At 42.5% G+C, this 19,520-nt stretch overlaps 1 protein-coding gene across 2 annotated transcripts in view; it reads left to right on the top strand.

Annotated features, from left to right (window-relative positions):
- Positions 1-299: 299 nt before the first annotated feature.
- ZCCHC24 (zinc finger CCHC-type containing 24) overlaps positions 300-19,520 on the top strand; it is a 112,053-nt gene continuing 92,832 nt past the window's right edge. Inside the window, exon 1 of one of the 2 annotated variants that reach the window (XR_014525934.1) lies at positions 300-1,081. Coding sequence is in view for 1 of the 2 variants with exons in the window: in XM_083502906.1 (XP_083359032.1) it covers positions 839-1,081 (243 nt within the window). In the remaining variant the exon portion in view is untranslated. The remainder of the gene's footprint in view (positions 1,082-19,520) is intronic. The other variant, XM_083502906.1, reaches the window with a different exon arrangement.

The following is a 19,520-nucleotide window of genomic DNA, read 5'->3' as shown; positions in this document are numbered from 1 at the left end:
CTGAGCTGGCTCTGCTGGAGTCAGGACACTGGACGAGATGGATTATTCAGTTTGATCCAGCAAAGCTCTTGCAAACAGCTAGATGACCGCTGGGGTCCCTTCCCGCTCTGCGATACTATGATGCTATAGCTCCAGTCACGTAGGAAGCCGGCCTTTCAGAGTGGATTCCGCTGTGTTCTTACGGGGGCGGGAGCGAGGGGGGCGGGGTGAAACAGAGGGAAGGAGGCGCGGTCCCTCTTTTGATTGGCCCGCTGCAACCCCCGTATTTAAATTTGGTCGCTGCACGGAACTTTCGCGAGCCAATGCCCTTTTCGCTCCCCGCCCGTCCCCCCCAATCCCCGCTCCCCAATGGTCGCGTTCCTACAGGCAGCCCCGACGAGTTTGCTGAATAACTCAAGGCGCCCTTCCCCTCCAGCAGGGAGACTAAGGGAGTGAGAATAAAGACAGATAGCGGATCGAGCCGCGAGAAGGAGAGGAAGGAGGGAGGGGGGGCGGAAAGCCAAAGAAAGTTTCTGCCTAACTTTGCTATTGCTGCTGCCACCGTAGATCAGCAGCTATGCTGGGGGTGGACGGCGTGCTGGAGCTTGGAGGGCTCAGATCGCCTTAGGAAAGGCAGGAAGGGGGGGGAAAGGGAGCTGGGAAGATTTAGGGCGCAAGGAAAACGGAGAGGAGCCCCCTCCCTCCCTTCTCCCCCACCCCCTCTGGTCGGGGCCCACGAGGAAGCCGTCCAGGGTAGCAAAAGTCCCCCGCGGGGAGGAGGAGGAAAGTTGATCCAGCGAGGGAGGGGAGGGGAGGGGGAAAGACCATCTCCGAGTGGGGCAGCTTCGGGTGGGCAAGGATGAGCCTGTTGTCAGCCATCGACACCAGCGCTGCCTCCGTCTACCAGCCCGCGCAGCTGCTCAACTGGGTCTATCTGTCCCTGCAAGACACGCACCAGGCCAGCGCCTTCGATGCCTTCCGACCGGAGCCTTCGTCGTCTCAGCACCCGGAGCTGAGCTACCCCAGCAAGAGCAGCGCCGAGCTGGGCTCCTCCCTCAGCTCCAGCTATCTTAACAGCTTCTTCCAGCTCCAAAGGAACGAGGTAACGCGATCCCTTCCTCTGCAACTCAGCCCCAGCTGAAAGGAGCGCTTAAAAAAATGATGATGATAAATACCGATTTTTGACCCCCCACTTGGAAATAAGCTGGTTGGTTGTGGTTTTGGCCTCTGAAATGGAGCTGGAAAGGGCTGGACTTTGCTCGGCTGGGGGAAGGAAGAGCCGAGCGACCATTGCTTGGACGGGGGGCGGCGGAGGGAACAACTGGGAAAAGTTTGCGGAAAGTTGCTCCCTCTGAAAACTTTTGCACCGCCATGATGCTTTGCAAGTATTTTCTCCCCCGTCCTCGGCGCCCTTTGACTCTCTCCAATGCGCTTTTCTTTTTTTTTATTCCTTCTCTTTTTTTAACAGCTTGCTCCTTTGAAACGTGGAGCGCTTGGTAATCGAGTTAGCAGATTTATGCAGAAGGGGGTAGGTAGGCGGCCTCTGGAGAGACGTTTCTCTTCCGCGTCAGAGATGCAGGAGATCTAAAGAACCCAGGCGCACTCTTCGTTGCAACGGTTCAGAATTTTGTCCTATAGAAACGTTGGGAAAACTGGTTTTTACGCGTTGCTTACTGCTTGCTTGATGGTTCTTAGGCTGTTACAAACGAAGCATTCCGAACAGGGTGTTCATATTGGAATGCGCTTCGAGTTGGAACAAAGTTGATTTCAGTTTCCCATCTAGATTTCTCTCTCTCTCTCTCTCTCTCTGGTGTGTATGTGGGGGTTTACTTTGGATTTGCCGTCCAGTGAAAATTCTGCAGTTGGAAACTACCTTCCCTCCCTTGCCCACGCGTTTGAGAGTGTGCGGGAAGGTGCGCTCGCGCTCGTGGGTTTAGTTCCTGTTGACATTGTGGTCAATGATTACATGGGCTGATCAGAGTAAGGCTGATTGAATTGCCTACCTATATCCTAAACTTCGGTGATATAAATACTGATAGGGTCGCTGGGGCTGGAGGTGGGGAAGGAAGACGGAGATATCTGGGTAGACTCAATCTCAGGGTCCTAGGTTTGAGCCCCTCGTTGGTTGGGTAAAAGATTCCTGCATTTCACGGCATTGAACTAGATGACCCTTGGGATCCCTTCCAACTCTATAGATTTATGATTCTATGATCTTCAACAAGTCAGCAATCACTTTTAGCACCATCGCTTTAAAAAGCGAGAGAGTTAAGCTGACCAGTATTATGCTATTATTAACTTCAAAAGACAACTGGGCTTTTCTAGCCCAGGAAAGTTTCTAAGAAGTGTTCTTGCATTTTCATTCTCTCTGGTGTCTCCTACATTTACATGGTAAGTTTCCTGGGGAGAAGGGGACTGTATCTTCTTAAGTACCTCTCTGAATCGCCATATACAGTATTATGTTATTAACAAACAGAAAAGCCCCAGACTGGTTTTTCAGACTTGGAGCAAAGTCACATATGCATGTTAAAATACTTCATCAGGTGGGGGATCTTCCATCTTCCTCTGTTTCAGTTAGTGGGCATTGTCACTGTCTGTGGTTATACTTTCTTCAAATGTCACTGTATCCCCCTTCAGCTACTGCAAAAGGAAGACACTCCCCTACTTAGCTAGCCAGGATGCTGGTCTATAGTAGGTTGGGCCTGGGACCAAACTTGGATACAATCCCACTGTATGGTGTGTAACTTTACCTGCCTAAATTATCTTTCCAGCAGTCTCTCTGCCCCAGCAAGGCAAGGTTGGCAGTTTCACCTTTATGGAGTGCCTTATCTTTTCTTTTAAAAACATGTGGTCTTTTCATCTTTTTTTAAAAAAAAATGGATTGAGGGATATGAAGGGAAAGGAGACTTAATAGATGCCATTAAGTGATCATGGGTATGGCAGAAAATGGGGCACTCATTTGGCTTTGTGTGTTTGGCATGTGTGTTTCAGTTAGGATGTTTATCTGCATGTAGGGTGTGTGTAAGGGGGGGAGGAAAGAATTTTTGTCAAGAAGGCAAAACCAGTGCCAGAGGCATGGTGACTTCTGCCACAGGTATTATGACCTCTTTTCCTGCTGCAGAACTTGGAAATAAACTGCTACACTCCCCACCAAATGTATATAGCTATGGGGGAAAGTGTCATATGGAGGGTTTAAAATGTGCTTCAGGTACTTTACTTCAGTTCACATAGGTGGCACCAGCATCTGCCAAAGGATTGAAATTAAATTGTGCATCTAAGTTCCTACCAGGACAGCAGTTATTTAGAACTTCATCTCCGCATTTCAAACATGCATGCTAACAGCAGAAGAGAGGTCCCAAGGATTTTTAAGTGGCATGTGTAAAATGGGTCTTATTTAGAAAACAAGTTTAGGGAGCTTCTTGTTAATAAATCTGCCATTACTTATCCCAGTATCATTCTGTGTGGGGTCATTTTATTTGTGATGCAGTTTGCAGAATAATCAAAGAAAGAAGGGGTTTGAACCTGGCAGAGTCTGTTGTAAACACCAGGCAATCATATTGATTGCTTTCAAAAAGAAGTGACTTCAGAGCCATTTGTAAATATTCTCATAGTGCAAATTGGTTAAAACAAAGTAGCTGGATATCTGTTGTCCTCTGTATATGTGGAACTGTGATGGTGCATGATACACCTTCTGAACTTGAGGAAATAAGATGGGATACACACAAATAAATAATATTTCTGTGATTATGAGATATGTAAATACCCAGAACATGCTCTCAAGTTACACTGCTTTTGAAAAAAATATTGTTGAATCTTGGGCCAACCTTTGCTGTGAATCTGCACCCTGCCACAGTCAGATCGCTCTCCCTACCCGCCCCCCCCTAATGGTACCTTTCCCAATGTAACCCTTAGTGATGCTGCAACGACATCACCCTGTGATACCCCTGCCATGCCATTCCATCTGTTAAATATGGCCATGTCTTGGACTTGTGTGCTTGATATTACTATTTGACATCATCTTATAGTAGCTTTCACTGGCATACCAGTGCCAATTAGTGGTGTGGTTTGTAAGTAGCTGCTTGTGTAGAGTAAGAATGGTCCCCAGCTAAGCAGGTAAGGAACTTTACGAAAGTTGGTTCTTTTTAAATTTTAGGCCCCCAGTGCAGGCATGTGTGAGCAGGCAGACTAGTAAATCTTTTTGTGTAGTCTAGCAACTTTTGTGAACTTATCAAAGCATTCCTGGGAGCTGCTTTGAAAGAGAAATGAAGTTTTGGTCCAGGTTGCAATGCCAGTTCAGTGGAACAGAGCTATGTGTTATCCTCCTACACCACCCATCTTAAAAAGCTATTTGCCAGATCAAAAGCTTTTGATTAGTCTGAAAGCTTATGCCACAATAAATAGGTTATTATTTAAAGTACCACAGGATTCTTTGTGGGCTTCAGCAGGCTAACATGGCTACTTATTTGGGAATTGTTTAGTTTGTTAGTCTTATCAATGCAGGAATGTGACAGAAATTTTCTTTTTCATAATTCTGCAACTTCTTTGAAGAATGCCAGCTCGCAAGTTTAGGGCCTGCTACTTTCCAAAGAACACAGAACTGCATGTCTGTTGATCCCAGCTAGGCTCTTTCGTTGTTTTCTTCTTTTAAGTCATGCATCCTTCAACTGCTTATTAAGTTTGAGGTTCTTCCTATCCACCCCCCCCTGTGATCAAGTTACTATGAAGGCAAACTGTTATTTTAAAACAAACCCAGTGCAAAGTACACTGACATTACTTTTTCCTCTGCATTGTGAATAAAATGCTAATCCAATCCTTGCATGTAATCTGTGAAAGTTGTCTTCTACAGTACCTTCCCTAAACTGAAGCCTTAGCATTTTGCAGTCTTTTAGGGGCTTTCTTCCTGTTTCCTTTCCTTTCCCATTTTTTTTTTACTTCATCCCAGGAAAGATTTCTGATGAGTTTGTGTTTCTGCTGATTCCTTGCTGTCTTTAACAACTAAGTCTGAACATGTTTATTTGGAAGTGAATCCTGTTGATCTACGTGGAACTGTAAGTGTGCCAAGGGATCTGGCAGTCTGAAGGACCACCCTCTTTGCTTATGAATCTGCCCATTAGATCATCAGAAACCCAGCCCTAGATGTTTACAGCCTGAGTTTGGTGGGTGACTACTGGAGACAAGGCCTTTTCTGTTTTGGCACAATGATTATGGAACTTTCCCCAGAGAAGTCTGCTTGGCGCTTTCTTTTAGGTGTTGGAGGAAAGCTTTTCTTTGCTTGGATATTCCACTGAAGATGTTTTATGAAACTGATGTCTTTGAAATTTCTTTATACTTTGGTTTGCTTTACTAATTTTCATTATTGTTACTGATATTTCCTTTTATCTGAATTGCCTTCAACACATGCATGGAAAGGTATACTAGAAATAACTTGAATATTTGCCCCTCCCTGCTTGGATGCCATTATGGTCTGCTCCCCTGAACACGCTACTTAAGTGATAGGACAGGTCTTCACGATGCTACTTAGCTTTCAAGTGTTACAATCTCATAAGGTCCATCAATTTTACTATCCCTTGTTGCAGATGGCAAACTGAGGCTGAAAGATACCATCACTAGTGGACTAAGGCTAGTTGGTGAGCCATTGTGGTTTAGTGGTTAGAATGTTGTATGCAAGGGAGACCGTGGTTGAGATCTCCACTCAAGTCAAGAAACTTCCCCCACCCCAAAGATCTTTATTGAAACTTAACATATATACATAATAACCAAAATTCCCAATGATTCCCTCACATAAAATATCATATCTACCGTATTTTTCGCTCTATAACACGCACCCGACCATAACACACACGTAGTTTTTAGAGGAGGAAAATCCGTAGGCATGCCACCCATAGGCATTTCCTCCATAACACGCACAGACATTTCCCCTTACTTTCTAGGAGGAAAAAAGTGAGTGTTATGGTGCAAAAAATACGGTAAATTACAACAGCTACTTGATTATACACTTAATTATAAAACTCACCATCCACCCCCTACTTCCCTCCACAGCAATTCGACTTCTTTATATTTCTTTCTACCTTTTTTCCTTGCATTCTACAATAAATTATTTTTGTTACATTCTGATTTTTCCTTCTTTCTTTATTGGTTTTGTTATTGCTTACATTTTTTATTCTTAGCCTATTAGCATGTCATTTTTAGAACAATACTTTGACATACAGTATAATCTTCTAAATACTTCCACTCCATTCTTAACTTTTGATTTGATTGATATCTTATAATTGAAGTTAATTTTGCCAATTCTATATACTCACTTAATTTACAAATCCACTCTTCCTTTGTTGGTGTGCCCTGAGGTTTCCATTTACAATCTTTTTATATGCAACAACAGCTGCCAGGGTAGTAATTGTCAAGTCACGAAACTTTTTGAGTGACCTTGGGTCACTGGTTCTCTCTTAGCATAACCTGCCTCCCAGGGCTGTGATGAATATAGGTGAATGAATGAATAGGCAGTGGCAGACAGCATGATGGAACAGAGGCACTTACCTGACCATCTGGCAGGCAAGTCACTGCTGCTTATCTTGGGTGGGAAGAGTGAGGCAGCAGTTGAGTCAGTGTGGTGTGAATGCAATGCACCAGCAGAGCCAATCTGACATTCCTGCTAGTGCATTTGTACCAGGCTGACCTCCCCACCATCTCACCCCTCCTGGTAAGCAGTAGGACTCATGTACTGGGAGGACAGGTGAGTGCCTCTGCCCCAGCCACTATTGTGAACAGGTTCATGGCAGAGATGATATATTAACCAGAAACTGCCTGATTCCCAGACCTGTCTCTTAGACACTATGGTACACCAGCTCTCTTGATACCACAGGGACTCGTTCTACCAACAGCTAATTGCAACACAGTTCCAAAAGGACTTGGTTGTTCTGGCTACATTCAGCTCACTTGCTTTCAGAATGATTTTTTTTTTTTTTTGCTAGTTTGTGACAAATACTTTCTCATACACATCAATCATTATCAACCTGACTACTCAGAGATCTTTTTCTGCTTCCAGCAGTTTTGGTGTATCTGTACACCAGGGCTTTATACAGTAGGGCACATTTCAGGAGCTGACAAGGGCCAATATGAGAAGACCAAAATGGGAGACTGGGAGAGATGGAAATGCGATGGATTAACTAGTAGCAATTTAGCTCTTCTACAAGATCACAAATCTGGCTGAAAGTCTATAAGTGGGACAAACAGTGACATCATGGAGAGAGATAACTGAGAGATCAGCAGCCATGTTCTTCATCCAATATGTAGCCATGCATAGTGATAGGGAATATACTATAAATGGTCAGTACAATAATATCTACTAGAAATCTGCAGTGAATAGTTCCAGTCAATATGTAGAATTCATTCTGTTGATGCCCATCTTGACCCTTGTTGACCCTATGCCTCCATTGGTAGGACCTCTAAACTTAACATTGACTTCATTGGGAAACCATCTCAGTCTAATTGAAATTATAACCTATTTCATTTATTATTGGGGAAATAATAGCAATAACCTTGTCCCTTATGTTCATCAGCCAGTTAATTTTTTTTTTTTTTTTTGGTAACTGCAGCATTCTGTGTCGTCCAGGCCTGATACACTGTGGTAAATCTTAGCAATGGTTTGTTTACATCAAGTCAACTTCACGCCATGGTTTAAGAAGCAGCCTTGTTTAAACAAACCACAGTTAAGATTAAGCAAAGTTTAATGTTCTGATGTAATGTTAAGCTTTAGTTAATTACAGGTAAAAGGCTCCAAACTCTTCCTTATAGCCACACTGGGGGAGATGGTGAACCTCACTGAGACTTATTCTTGTCATATTAAACTAAGGCAGGATGTTCTAATTCAACCATTGTTTGTGTGGGATATTTTGCTTTCACTGTCCTTCCTGTATTCACACCGTTAGTTGCAATACAATGGTACCTTGGGTTACAGACGCTTCAGGTTACAGACTCCGCTAACCCAGAAATAGTACCTCGGGTTAAGAACTTCGCTTCAGGATGAGAACAGAAATCGCGTGGTGGCGGCAGCAGTGGGAGGCCCCATAAGCTAAAGTGGTGCTTCAGGTTAAGAACAGTTTCAGGTTAAGAACGGACCTCCAGAACAAATCAAGTTCTTAACCCGAGGTACCACTGTATTGTGTGTTCTTTCCTTTAACACTTTTAACCCAACCCTCTTCTGTTGGAAAACTTAGGCATTCGAACCTCTTAACCTCTTAAACTGATAAATATTAACGGGACAAAATTGAGAATTGGGGGACCTCCCAACTCACATTTTTTGACAAGGTTATGTTTTTGGGCTCTTCAGGCAAGTTTCCATGAACAAAACAAAACAAAACACAAAAATCACATTTCTGTCGCATTTGTAATTGTCAGCTGTACTCCCCCCCTTTGCGTCCATGTACAAAACCAGTCTCAATTTGTCAGTATACAGATATGTAAAACAAGTCTCATTTGTAATTATGTTTAGCCCTTAGATTGTAGGTGTTTGAAGGCCAAATAACTGCTGCTGCATTTGTGTGTGTGTGTGTGTGTGTGTGTGTGTGTGTGTGTGTCTATCTGAGTAATGAGTCTAGAGATTCTTGAGGCATTCGATCTCTGCGCATTCCAACGTGAACTGACCCAGTCTGAGCCTCCTGGACTAATGTGATTGATTGATTGATTGAAGTGTGGATGGGGACATAAATACCCTCCAGAGCTTTGTGATAGAGTGCTCAGCTCAAAATGACCCAAAAGTTATTCAAATGAATATTTTAAGATAAATGTATTATTTAGAAACGTGTACATAAAACACATATTTACATAGCTTGTGATGTATTGAAACGCAAATTTAAATATGAATTTTCATGTGGCTGAAAAGAATTGCAGATTCATGTGGAAATGGTGGAACAGACTTATGAATACATGCGCACTTGATATAGCCTGGAAATGGACTGATCTGTCCATCCTCAAGTGAGGTAAAATCATTTTAAATGCTGGTGTGGTTGAGTGGTAAAGGCTGCAAACGTGTGTCAGCATTCTTTGAAGAATGCCCCATCGACACTACAGGATTTAATGCATGAGATTGGACTATAAAAACATGAAATAGGGGATCCCTGGTTCAAAATTTGCTACTCAGTGGGAAACTAAGCAAGCCTCTATCCTGCCAGCCTCAGACACCTCCAACCCCAGCTGCAATATGGGGGCTATAATGGCGATCATGCATGTAACATGCTATGAATACAGTGGTACCTCGGTTTACTAACTTAATCCATTCTGGAAGTCCATTCTTAAACCAAAACCGTTCTTAAACTGAGGCATGCTTTCCCTAATGAGGTGCCCCTCCACTGTTCAGATTCTATTCTTAGACCGAGGTAAAGTTCTCAAACCAAGACACTATTTCCGGTTTTGCAGAGTTTGTAAACCGAATAGTTCATAAACAGGGCTGTTCTTAAACCGAGATACCACTGTGCTCAGAAAGTGCCATATAAATACTAGGAATAATCACAATCCCTGCTTTTAGCTGGAAGTTGAAAACATGAATAATGTCCTTGTGCAGTGGAAGAGGAAACAAAGCACATTTCCTTGGCGTGGGGTATGTGGATCTAAAATTGCTTTATTCCCATTGCCTCTTCACGATGCATTTAAAATGACATCAGTTGGGTGGGTCAGATCTTATAGCAAATGTAAAGGTTGGAGCAGGGCAGTTCTTTGACTCTGTTGGAATAACATTGGCCCATGAAGAATTCTGCAAATATGCTGCTGACTGAACTTGGCCATGGATTTCATTGCCTGCCTCAGGAAACCTTGAAAACAAGCAAGGAAGCGAAGCCTAGTCCAGAGCTGACTCACAAGAGGCATCCCTTCCCCCCACCCCCAAAACAGGTGTCTGTTCTGGCCCAAGGTGTTCTTTAGCAGTTGACCCCATCCATTTTTAGCACACTGCCTGCCCACATGTGGAATGTGATGATGACACCAGATGGAATAAGGAACGCTTGTTGGGGAAACATCTTACCCATGCTGCGTGGTGATGTCACTTTGCTGATTAGTTGGGTGCATCCTGGTTCCCAAAGCAGGCCGAGTTAGCAGCTAAGGAACTCCTTGGGCCAGGACGCCATATTTGGACTAAGGAAGGGTGGTCAGCTGGGCTTTCCCTTGCCAAAGATGGCATGAATACTCTGGAGTATTTCTATGGTATACTTTCATTCATGGCTTCAAAAGGCTTTGAAGTCATGGAGTTATTTGGAAGGGCATATCTACACTCATGGTTTTTAATGTTAAGTAAGGGTTAGGGAAGGCTTTTGATAACATAGATGGACACGACTTCCTACTTTTTACATTCATAATGCATTATTACCTTGTCGTTTTTATCGCTTTATTTTAATTTAAAGCCTACTTACCTACGAAGAAGGTCAGGCCACAAGGACTAAATCCTAGTTGTTTTCCTTTTTCCTAATCTGCTGTCATACACTCTTGGATGCCTTGATTAAAATGCTAACTTTGCTTCTCCAAATAAATACATAAAGAAATAATTTTGAAATTATTTGACATGTGCAAATAATAAAGGACATAGAGGGAGGGAGGAAGAATTAAAACTTGACACCAGAGGATGGAGCAGAGCAACCAGCAACCCACAGAAAGAAACAGGGTTTTGAAAAATGGTGTGGCTGAGTATTACTTATATTTGATGAAAAATACCAAGGTAAAAAATGTTTTAATTAACAAGTATGCCCTGTGATGTTTTAGAACGGAATATCTAATATCGTCCTAATAGGGGGAAATAATGTTAAACAGGTCAGTATAGATCTAGCCTAACTCTTGTTCCCAGGTTCCCTGTGGCTCCTTAGAAGCTTATCAGAGGTTTGATGTTGAATATGTTCTGGGATTGATTGCCTTTAGCAATGGTGAGACCCCCTCAGGTCTGGTCAGGTTCCTATTTGAACTGATTGTGCACATCTAACTATGCATTCCTGAACCCTCCGTAACATGCAGGAGGTTTGTGGCAGACATGCAAACATTGCTCAGCAGACAAATCAACACAGAAGGGGTTCTTTAAAGCACAGAAGGTTTGACCACCAGCGCTGCAGCCTCTAATAATAATAATAATAATAATAATAATAATAATAATAATGATGATGATGATGATGATGTTCTGTTGAATTGAGTGTAAGCGTTCAGGATGGGGGAATAGAATAAAGTTGGAAAACAAAGTAACTATATAGGGCATGATCCGTCCAAGTTTACACACTATTACATCCCATTGATTTCAGTGGGTATAATATAGGTGCTTGCTTAACACTCCCATGCTTAACACTCCCAGGGAACAAGTTTTAAAACGCTTAATTTTGGACTGCTCTCATTGTATTCATATTATAAATACACACACACACACACACACACACACACACACAAACACACACACACATATATAGCACCCTTGGTTCAGCCATCAGGGATGCCCAATCGCCTTACCCCACCCAAGGAAAGTGGCTTGTGATGTTGTATATTCCTGTTTCTTGACATCCTAACTTCTGCAGGATGATTTGTGCCTTTCGCATGCTTGTGGGGTGGGCTTCCATCATATTTCTTTTCAGGTGGGCATCCCTTTTCAGGTGGAGATCCTTTTTAACTGGATGGCACCTAGGAACTCCTGTATGCAAAGCATTCGCTCTTCCACTGAGCTATGACACCCCCCCTCCCCTAGTCTGAAACAAGGGATGGTGTGTGTCTATGTGGACGTGGATACAATTCCCCCTTCCCCCCTCCAGGACAGCATGCCTTTGCAATTCAGAGAGCTTCTCCCCGTTCATCTGTGGACTTGGAGAGAAAAAAAGGAGGAGGGTTGCTTGCTTTGCTTGCGGATTCCTTTCGCCTTCCAGTTTTGTCCTATCTTGGCATTGCCCAAGTCCAAGCAGTGACGACGACTGACACATAGCTAGGTATAATATTTGGAAAGTGACTGAACAAGGAGCAAAAATAGCAACAGGTTAAGGGAGCAAAATAAGCAAGCTGGAAATGTGTTGCTGCGTGGCTGAAAAGAAACGGCAAAGGAGGGATCTGTCTGCGGGAGGGGGAAACAGACAGCCTCTGAAGAGTTGTTATTAGAGAGGGCTTGCAAGGCTGCATGGTGGTGCCTGTGGATGTGACCAGCATGCTGACCAAAGAAACTGGACAGGAAAAAATAAAAAAGCACCACCACCCACAAAATGCTTTTGTGTTTAACCAATATTTTTGTCCCTCTAGCTTTTCTCATCACAGTAGCTGCCTTCTGAATAAAACCCTGATGGCTATAGTGGCTTGGTGCATAAAAGCCAATTGTGCCATCAAAGAGGTAGAATGATAGCAAACATAAAATGAGTTCATGTTTTGTTCTACTTTATTTTTAAAGTGCCCCTTTCAGAATACTGCTGCTACTACTAATAGCAATATTAGCTGCAGTGGGTTTATTGTTAACATGGCAGTGCTTAATACCTGGAATATAGAATGGATTCTAGGACATCAAGATGTATTAAACTGGTGCTTGAAGTTCATTAATATCCCCAACTCTTATTCAGCCACTGCTTTTAGAGCTTGACGTTTTAGAAGGGATTTAATGTTCTTGAATCAAGCCAATTAACTAGTGCTTTGGGTTAGTGATCACTGAAGCCAGTGACTGAAAGGGCTTACGGATTATTAGACTCTTATTAGGGTTGACATATGTCCCAGTTGGCCAGGTTTTGCCAGGATTCTGGCTGTGTCCCTGGTGCCCCTTTGGCTCAGGAGCTTTTTTCAGATCCCCAGCTTTCATTGAAAGAAAAGGAAGAAAAGGCAAGTCTCTAGCTCTTACAGAAGCAGAGGTGCAAGTTGAACTATGCAGGCAGCAATCTGCAGAATCATTTTGTGTGGGACCCCCACTCGTATTATTGTAGGGGACAAGTGAAGTCACACTGGAACATAAGCCGTTGCCTTATTCAAAGGCAATACCATTGGCCCATCTAGCTCAGCTTTCATTGAAGTAAACTGATAGTGGCTCTACTGGTTCCAGGCAGGAGTCCTTCCCACCCGTATTTGGAGACGTCAGGGATTGAATCCGGGACCTCTTGCATGGCTGTGACTGGCATGTAAGGAAAGTGATATGAGTAGAGATAGGAAAATTAGAGTCGCAGATTAATTGTCTGGGAATGCAACTTCCTGGTTCTTTCTGAAGTTATTCCCCGCCCCCAACCCCTGAGCAGAAGTGAGAGCTACCCATTGAAAATAATGGAGAAAGTCAGGATTTGTGTGTGTGTGTGTGTGTGTGTGTGTGTGTGTATCTGTGTTTAGAGCCTTTGAATGAATGTCTGTGCCCCATCACACCTGCACAAAAAGTTGCAGTAAATACAAAATTTTGTCTGATCTCTTTCTCTTTTAAAAAAGTTAACTTTAGATATCACAGCTTATGACACAGTTGCTTTTATTTTCAAATGAATCCTGTTTCTCAATAAGTGCTTTTCAAAAATAGAGGGGGGAAAGAGCATCAGATGTAGGCTGTTGTAGGCTACAGTGAAAAAACTCTTCCTCCCTTGATTCTAGAATAAATGTCGCCAGCATGCTGCCATTGTTGTCCACCACAACCATTGGGTCTCTCAGGTGTGTGTTTGTGTGCACAATATCTGGGCCTTCCTCTCCTGATGTGACGGGAATTTTACTCGCCCTTAATAAAAGAAGCAAAGGCTTCAGCAGCAATGAGACATTAATGGCCCTGCTTCAGAGTAAAGGTAAGCCATAAAACTAAGTTTGGCGTTATCAAGCCATGTGTTCTGGCATAAGCCCCCTCGTCTGTTCTTCATCACATCCTTTGTAAATTTTTAGCCTTGTCTGTCAGGTTGCAGCAATTTTTTGCCTTACTGTGCAAGGAAGGAATTTTAAATTATTCACATGCTTTAGATTTAAAGAGTTGGGTTGTATGCCAATGTATAAAAGCCAAACGTCTCCGTTCTGTACACATAGTATTTGGCCTTACCATAGTGGCAAAACTGAGCAGTTGGTTTTTAAGAGGTCTTTTCAGCGATGAAAAATAAACGTTAGGTTGCGCATCCAAAGTCAAGCAATTCATTCCTCTTTTCACAATAAAGGCACTTAATTTGCATCGACTGTGTTGAGTTATGTAGGCCCGTGGTACAATGCTGATAATTTAGAAAAAATCCTTTAGTGGGGTAAAAACGCTGCACCGTTATATTACAGCGAAACCAAAGTCTTTAGAACTTCTGTTGCATAAATCAACTCCTACTCCCAAAGAGAACAGCAGAAAAGCTTTTCCATTGCAGTGCACTATCCAAGAAAATTCTGATAGCACACAGAGATAAATAATACCTTCCTAAATAAGCCTAAAGGAAGACTGAAAAATCAAAATAGGTGGGAGATTCAGGCTGGGTCTACATATTCAGCAACATGAGGTGGGAATGAAGTGGTAGAATGCTAAGGTGGGAAGTGGAGTTCTAGCACAGCTTTTTGCCTACTTTAACACTGAGGGATGTTCTAGAATAGTAGCAAAATGTGCATTGCCTTCTCCCATGGGAGTCCTGTTGGTGGACCACCCAACGCCTGTCCCCAAGTATATTGCAAAGGAATGAATGGCATGTAGGTGAATGGCAACCTTTCACTAAAGCGAGAGATAGAAATAAGGTTCGCCAAGGGACAGAGTAGGCTAAATTCACCCCTGGTATCTGGGGAGGGGGTAGGTTTTTACTCCTCCATCAGCTATGCCCCAAGTAGACTGTCTATGGCACATATTTGAAATCCAGAATACATCCAATTATCCAACGCCTTCATTTCCATTTCTTCATCACACTGGTGGCGTCTCATGGACAGGAGCAGCATTTCCCAACTTGGTCTCCTCTAGATGCTGTTGGACACCAAGTGCCATCAGTCCCAGGAACCATAGACTGTCAGTGCACTATGCCAATCATTTGGGGATCCTTTTTCAGTCAGCAGACTCACCCAGAAAAGCTTCCAGAATCTTCTTTCTCACTTCAACTCATTTATTGGTGATTTCCCATTTGGGAATAAACACCTCGCCCATTCCAGTTCTGCTTAAAGTATTAATTGAACAATTAACATTGCAACATCAATTAAGTGTTTTAAATTTGTTGTTAGCCGCCCTGAGCCCGGTTTTCTGAACTGGGAAGGGCGGGGTATAAATAGAAATGTATTTATTATTATTATTATTATACAACTACTGGTCTAAGGAAAATAAAGTATATACAGAGAATCATGCCTCCTCCCTGCTCATCTGTACAGAGCAACAGCCTCTTTCTTTCTCCCCTTCAGAGCACGTCTAATAAAGAAGTCTGTTGCTATGGAATCCCTGTTCCTGGGGGGACCTGTTGCTTGGAGAAAATTTCTTGCTAGGAGCAAAACTATACAAAGACCACTTGTATAGTCTATTTTTAGACTACACTAACAGCAGTGAGGGATTATGGGAGCTGTAGTCAAATGATACCTGGAGAGTATCTGACTGGAGAAGGCTGGTCTGCAGATCAAACTAAGATCACATACATAATGCATTTAAAGCACATTAATACTGCTTTAGCAAGCATGGCACACCCCCCCCCCAAGAATCCTGGGAACTGTAGTCTATCCCTCACAGAACTGCACTTCCAAGCACCCTTAACAAACTACAGTCCCGAAGATTCCACGAAGTGGATGTGACCTAAAATTCACTGGTTTTTGAAAATCAGGAAACTTGGGGCTGGTTCCACCTAATGAGTCCCTCTAATGGAAGCCCACACAAGGACTTTCACTAGCACAGCAGGGCTTTCCTCCCTCTCCTCCCCTGGTGTGCCCCTTGCACCCCTAAAATTGGGGGGAAACCCTGAGTTTCGCAGCTTAAAAAGAAAAAGAAAACTCTGGAAAAACCCGAAGGATGGAGCAAGCTCACTAGACATTGATTTTCAGCTGGAAAAGAAAATTTGAAAACAGGGAGGTGGAATAGAATGGAATGGAAGAGGACATAAGAGTTCCAGCCAACCAGCTAAGAGAAGTATTCTTATAACCAAGTGAAAATACACTGTAACATTTTGTTGCAGGTTGCCCGTTTCATTACTTATTAGCACAGGTGTTACTTAACTGATTTCCAATTTTGGGGACTGAACTGGGTTTCAAAGTATCTTACAATATACAAAGAAGCATGCATATATATATATATATATATATATATATATATATATATATATATGCACAATGGCTATAAAATTAAAGAAAAACCAGAAACATAATAGTCAAAATGTCACAGCCATCAAATTTTGAGCTTCCTCGATTTAAACAAACACAGTGCATTTAATAATATTTAAAAAATGAATGCCATCCTTTACGAAGCTCTTCTTATGAGGGTTCGTGAGGACACAGAGTGTGAATTCCTGCAATAATGGTTGCCGATGGCAGGGGTACCATTTTGAATGTATCTGACAGTTCTGGTTGGGTGGTCTAGCACTGCAGCAGCTTTACAATCAACCTGATTGGTAATTTCCACTGCCAATCCAGATTAAGTGCTTACTACCAAAATCAATACTAGAATTGGCTCACTTAATGGTAAATGAATTATCAGTAATTTCAGTCTCTTTCCTCTGACACTTTTATCATCCCCACTCATGAAATACATGCTGCTGTGCTTAGACAAGAAACACACTCTGTCCAATCTAAGTATGTTTATTTATGCCCAGGCATTTATATCATTTCAGCAGAGAGTTATAGTATTTCATGGCCTCTTAAAATGACATCAAAAGCAAATAATTCACATTTTGAAAACATGCAGGAATTAGAACAAAGCTAATTGCAACTACTAATTAAAATCCCAGAGGAATAAAATGGAAGAAATAATTTGCAGTTACATGGTGTTTACTATTGCAGTAATATAATCATTCCCACTTGGCCAGCTATGCATGTTTTTCTTCTGATTAGTCAGACTATTTGTCTGCTATATAAAATGGATTTATTTATTCATTTTAATTCAAGAACCCCACTATGCTAACATCCTAGATTCTGTCTCTCTTAGTTCCCAACATTTTGTCATATTGTAAATGGAGGATGAAGCTGCAGTATTGTGGCTGGTCTAAAGCCACAGATTGAATTCAAAGCAGAAGTAAAGTCTGAAGCAGGGATTTCCTGCTAAGTCTTTTCAGTACTATCTCTCAGTTAAATGCCAAATTAAAGTCACCTCTGACTCAAAATGAAAGAAAAGTCACCCCTTTTCTAAAAATAAAATAAAAACCCTTTCACAATGTACTTGGTTTAAGGAGATGCACAACCAGTCCTTGAATTTAATGTGGCCTAAGAGAAAATCCTGGCTAACTGTGGCTACATTTTCTTTCTGTATTACTTTGCACTGTGAAACATTTTAAACAAACTGATAATGAAACCGTATCATGAAGGGATTCTTCCACCTTTGGTATGCATGCTCCTGGGGAGTAAAATTATAAACCAAGGATTGGAAAGAAAATAGAATATGTAGGGCAGAAATATCTAGGTAAGTTAGAGCCAGTGTGGCATAGTGGTTAAAGAGTTGGAGACCACACTTCCAACCTTGCTCAGCCACGAAGTTCAGTGGGTGATCTTGGGCCAGTTACGATCTCTCAGCCTAACCTACCTCACAGGGTTGTTGTGAGGGTCCAGTGGAGAGGGAATGAACTATGAACACCACCTGGTTAGTTAACAAAGCTAGGTAAGACCTTGACCCAAAAGTTGGGAGAGCAACAGCCAGCCAGAGCAGACAACAGTGGGTAAGGCAGGCTGACTTCCACACCTGTGGTCTGATTTTATAAGTTTCCCCTCTTCCCGCTTCATAGGATTTGTGTGTGGCATGTCATAATGTGTGGGATTAAGGGTAGAACAAAATAAGGGCTGGCACCCCCATCGTTCTGCCTGGTCCGGCTCTGAGGGACTTCTGGCGGTTCCCTCACTGCAAGATGTGAGGTTACAGGGAACCAGGTAGAAGGCCTTCTTGGTGGTGGTGTTCGCCCTGTGGAACGCCCTTCCATCAGGTGTCAAGGAAATAAACAACTAACTTAGAAGACATTTGAAGGCAGCCCTGTTTAGGGATGTTTTAAATATTTGATGTTTTATTCTGTTTTTAATCTGCTGGGAGCTGCCCAGAGTGGCTGGGGAAACCCAGCCGGATGGGCGATCAATCAATCAATCAATCAATCAATCAATAAAGGATGCCGCAAACAAACTTTTATCTATGAGCAGCACAAATTCCGCAGTAAATTCCTGCCCAAGAGTACCCTGAGTTGTCTTGTCCTGCTCTGACACATGCACCCCCCCTTTTTCTAGAAATACGCCACTGTAAATTCCACTGGCTTAAGTTCTGTCCACTGAGCTGGCATGAGGGACTTACTCCAATATATTTCTGACTCAGCAGGGAAAGCCCAGGGCCTACCATATCCAAACTCTCTCATCCCGGTGGATCTTGGGTTTGGATTGCACTGTTAGTGTAGGAATTGCAGCAACACATGAAGAAGCCTGACTCCAGTCTTGTATTTTATTGACAGCAACTGTTGCTTATTATTCCCAACTTTTTATTTGAAAAATGTTTGTCTCTTGGTTTGACGGTCTGAAGCAGAAAAGAAAGCTAGTTGCTTGGCAATTCTGCTTTCATGGTGTTCCAAATGAAAGGGCCTATCCACATGTGGGGCAGATTTACATCTCTTACATGGAGCTATGGCTTTGCAGAAGCCTATTTTGTTTGTTCCATTAATCCCCAGTCTAGAAGTTATGAAGTATGAGGACATGTTTCTTTCTAAAGGCCAATTAATTTCCATTTTATTGAGCAATAAGCCTGTTCCTCTTGACATATATTATGGTGGAAAATAAACCCGGCTTCCAAGAATTTGTAAGCCTCACTTGAAAACTAAACCTCATTTATTTATTTGTTCTGTTCATTTTAAAATAAGTTGCAGTGACGGTTCAAGCAATCAGCATCATTCAGATGATACCGCTGCTGTTTACCACAGTTACAACAAATTCATCTGGGAAAGAATCATTTGAAAAATTAACATTCTGGATCACAATCTTGAAAAGAAAAGTCAACTTTTTTTGGCCCTTTTCTGTTTTCCTGCGTATGGATATATTTACTTCAGAGATACTCTATCAGGGCGCCTACACCATATGCTTGGTAGATTCAGCATTCCTTCTACTTCCGACAGTGACCTCAAGATTGATCTCTTTTAAATTCTGGCAGTTATGTCCGTTGCTCTGCCAAGTGCGCTGGACTGCATTGGAACAATATATGTATGCACACATACACACAAACAAAATGGTTTCAGATCTACAGCTTAAAATGGAATTGCAATAAAAGTTTCTTAGCCAAACATTTAATCCCCAAGGAGCTCTGCAGGAGGCAAAATCTAATTCTTAAGTGTGCCGCTCTTTAAAAAGAAGTATTTCTCCACATTGCTATTTCCCTCCCATTTGGAGCATTTAAAGGCCCAGCAGAACGAAAGCTGGCCCCTGCTTTCCCCTCCCTGCTGCTGCTGCTTCAAGCCATAGGTCAGATTGACATGACGTTTCCTGCAGGAAGCAGAGGCTTGAAG

This window comes from Podarcis liolepis, assembly GCF_965112155.1.
Source record: "Podarcis liolepis genome assembly, chromosome: 5".
NCBI lineage: Eukaryota > Metazoa > Chordata > Lepidosauria > Squamata > Lacertidae > Podarcis > Podarcis liolepis.
The sequence above is the reverse complement of the archived record's forward strand: the minus strand, read 5'-3'. Positions and strand labels throughout refer to the sequence as shown.